Source organism: Tupaia chinensis, unplaced genomic scaffold (assembly GCF_000334495.1).
Source record: "Tupaia chinensis unplaced genomic scaffold, TupChi_1.0 Scaffold149964_2, whole genome shotgun sequence".
NCBI lineage: Eukaryota > Metazoa > Chordata > Mammalia > Scandentia > Tupaiidae > Tupaia > Tupaia belangeri.
In genome coordinates this window covers 2,030,595-2,033,880 of record NW_006209806.1, presented here as the reverse complement: position 1 = coordinate 2,033,880, position 3,286 = coordinate 2,030,595, and the positions used below count along the sequence as shown (strand labels likewise).

Sequence of the window (3,286 nt, the reverse complement as noted above, 5' to 3'; positions counted from 1 at the left end):
TGGGGCCTGTGGGGGTGGCCTCCCTGGCTGCCCTGGGTCCTGCCTTCCCTCCCAGCAGCCCACCCGGCTCCCAGGCCAGGAAACCCCTGTCCAGAACTCCTGTCCCAGGGGCCACAGCGCTGGGCAGGGGGGGAGCCTGGATGCCTCCCGCTGTCCTTGGCGGGGTGGCTGGGACATTCCGGAACTTGTGCAATGGACACGGGGCAGCTGACACCCCCGTGTCCCCCGCCCGCCCTGACCCACTCCTGTCCCCGCCCCGACGGTGAGCCGAGGGCCCAGGGCGCCGAGAGCCTGCTGCGGCCTCCGGGAAAGGTAAGGGGGCTCCCAGCAGCCGCCAGGCCCGGGCGCCCCTCCGGGGTCATTTAGGCCAGGGACGGCAGGGATGTCAGGGCTGCTGCCCCTCTGAGCCTTGGTTTCCCTTCTGAGAGGCGCCCTCATCTGGTCTACACTGTCCTGTGCCACACAACACACCCCAGACCAGGGTAACCCACTTGCTGGGCGCTGGCCCCGGGCACCTGGCGAGTGAGGGGTAGTCCCGCCCAGGACGGTACAGCACAGAGACGCCCAGCCACCTGCGGAAGGTCACACAGCCAGAGGTGGGCAGCAGTCCGAATGACGGACAGCCACCCTCACAGCGCCCTTGGCCCGAGACGTGGGGACACCCACGCTGTCACTGTCTGCAGGCCCAGGAGGGCGCAAGGCCTGAGCTCGAGTGGCAGAGGGCATGGCAGGGTGGCAGGGCCCCAGTGCACACCCTGTGCTGCAGTCCCCCGTGACTGCCCTCGTACTGGCCAGGTCAGAGGGCCCGGGGCGGCCAAGAACCACGTGCATGGCCCTGCCGGCCCAAACCCAAACACACCTGGCGGCTGAGCCCCGCCCCTGGCACTAATTAGGCACCTACTACGTGCAAAACGTTTCAGGCGTCTGAAGCCCTTTTTTTAAAAAGAATTATTTTATTAAATTTTACTTATATTTTTGGAAAGGTTTTTGCTATAGGGTGCATGCACTCACCAGAAAGAGACAGAGAGACAGAAAGCGAGAAATCACCCCCCAGGGGGGATGGCCACGCCGCAATCCCTTCTCCTCCATTCTCCTCTCGGGATCTTGGGCACGCACACACACGTGCCCAGCGTGAGTTTAAGCCACCGGGTCCGGGACTCAAACTGTAGTTGACTACATGGGAGTCCAGCGACATAGTCATTACGCCATCTGCTGTTCCCTCTTTATTTATTTTAAAACATTTACTGTCTACTTATGTCTAATTTTTCAAGCCTCCAGGTCTAGGACTTGAACTGCAGTTGGCCATGAGGGAGTCCAGTCTCAACCACCATGCCACCTCCTGCCCCCTACATTTTATTTACTTATTAAGAATGATCTAATTTAATTAATTATTTTTAAATTTTAATTTGGCCAGGGTGAGAGAGAGAGAGAAAAATGAGAAAGCAGGCCACCAGGTTCAGGATGTGAACCGCAGTCGGCCATGTGGGAGTCCAGCACCCTAACAACCAGGCCACCTGCTGGCCCTAATTTTATTTATTATTATCTTTTAAATTTTGCTGTAGGGTATATGTGGTCACGAGAGAGAGAGATAAAGAAAGTTAGAAAACAAGCCGCCAGGTCCGGGACTCAAACCACAGCCGGCCATGTGGGAGTGCAGTGCCCTTAACCACTGCGCACCTGCCGGCCCCGGATGTGCTTTCCCCACAGTCCTTGAAGGCGGTGGTGCTTCAATCCCCATCCTTCAGAGACAGGATGTTTAAGAGCACACGTGAGTGCAGGAGAGCTGGGGTTGAACCCCGGTCTCTCCGACTCCGAGCCAGGCCAGGAGCCAGGCGTGAGACATAACCTCGGGGCTTCTCAGCCTCAGTCCTGAAGGTTCTCTGTGGGGCGTCCTGGGCCCTGCAGGGACTGAGCAGTGTTCCCGGCACCACGTGCTCCAGGCCAGGGGCGGCCCCGGTCACGACCACCACAGAGGTCCCTCAATTTCTGCGAGTGTGCCCTGGGGAGCAGGATTCCCTGGGTAGAGCCTCAATTCAAAACCACCCACTCCTGGGGCCGGCAGGTGGCGTGGTGGTTAAGGCACTGGACTCGTGGCTTGAACCATGCCAAGCAGGTGGCGTGTGTGGCCTGGAATCCCGAGAGGAGAATGGAGAAGGGACTGCGCCGTGGCCACCTCCCCATGCCCGAATGGTCTCTCGCTGTCTCTCCCAGTCTCTGGCGAGTGCACATGCCCTACAGCAAAAAATTCTCTCTAAAAAGAAATGTACTCTTACGTGGAGAGCCGGTAAGATGAGCCAGAAAGTATTAATCAGATCCAGGCTCGTGCTGGGCCTGAGGACTGAGCAGCTGTCACCACAGGGTCCCTCGGCATCACCTGTGCTCGGGTGCAGCTGGTTAGGGCCGTCTCGGAAGGCCAGGGCCGGTCACAGCCTTGCAGCGGGCCTGGGGGTGACGGGGACATCGAAGCGCTGCGAGGGAGAGGGCCAGGGCCCCCGCCGCTCCTCTTGATCTGCCTGACCCGGTGTCATCTGTCGACAGGTGCCGGCCGGGGCCACGGACGCTGTCTCCTCTGGGGCAGCCAGCATGGTGGACGCGGTGAAGGGCGTGGTCCAGGGAGGCCTGGCCACCACCCAGTCTGCGCTCACAGGCACCAAGCAGGCCGTGTCCAGTGGGCTGACGGGGGCAGTGGACACGGCCAAAGGGGTTGTCCAGGGGGGTCTGGACACCTCGAAGGCCGTCCTCACAGGCGCCAAAGACACGGTGTCCACGGGGGTCATGGGAGCCGTCAACGTGGCCAAGGGGACCGTCCAGACTGGCCTGGACACCTCCAAGACTGTGCTCACTGGTACCAAAGACACGGTGTCCACGGGGGTCTTGGGAGCCATGAATGTGGCTAAAGGGGCCGTCCAGACTGGCCTGGACACCTCCAAGACTGTGCTCACTGGTACCAAAGACACGGTGTCCACGGGGGTCATGGGAGCCGTCAACGTGGCCAAGGGGGCCGTCCAGACTGGCCTGGATACATCGAAGGCCGCCCTTAAAGGCACCAAAGACACAGTGTCCACTGGGCTCATGGGGGCCATGGACGTGGCTAAAGGAACTGTCCAGACTGGTCTAGACACCTCCAAGGCCGTCCTCACTGGCACTAAGAACACGGTGTCCACAGGACTCACTGGGGCAGCCAACGTGGCCAAGGGGGCCGTCCAGACTGGCCTGGACACCTCCAAGACCGTCCTCACTGGCACCAAAGACACGGTGTCCACGGGGCTCATGGGAGCGGTGAACA

General features: G+C 60.6%; 1 protein-coding gene across 1 annotated transcript in view; it reads left to right on the top strand.

The window, feature by feature from the left end:
* PLIN4 (perilipin 4) overlaps window positions 1-3,286 on the top strand; it is a 10,964-nt gene that overhangs the window by 1,141 nt on the left and 6,537 nt on the right. Inside the window, exons 4-5 of the mRNA XM_006171855.1 lie at window positions 56-312; window positions 2,539-3,280. Of these exons, the coding sequence (XP_006171917.1) occupies window positions 56-312; window positions 2,539-3,280 (999 nt within the window). The remainder of the gene's footprint in view (window positions 1-55; window positions 313-2,538; window positions 3,281-3,286) is intronic.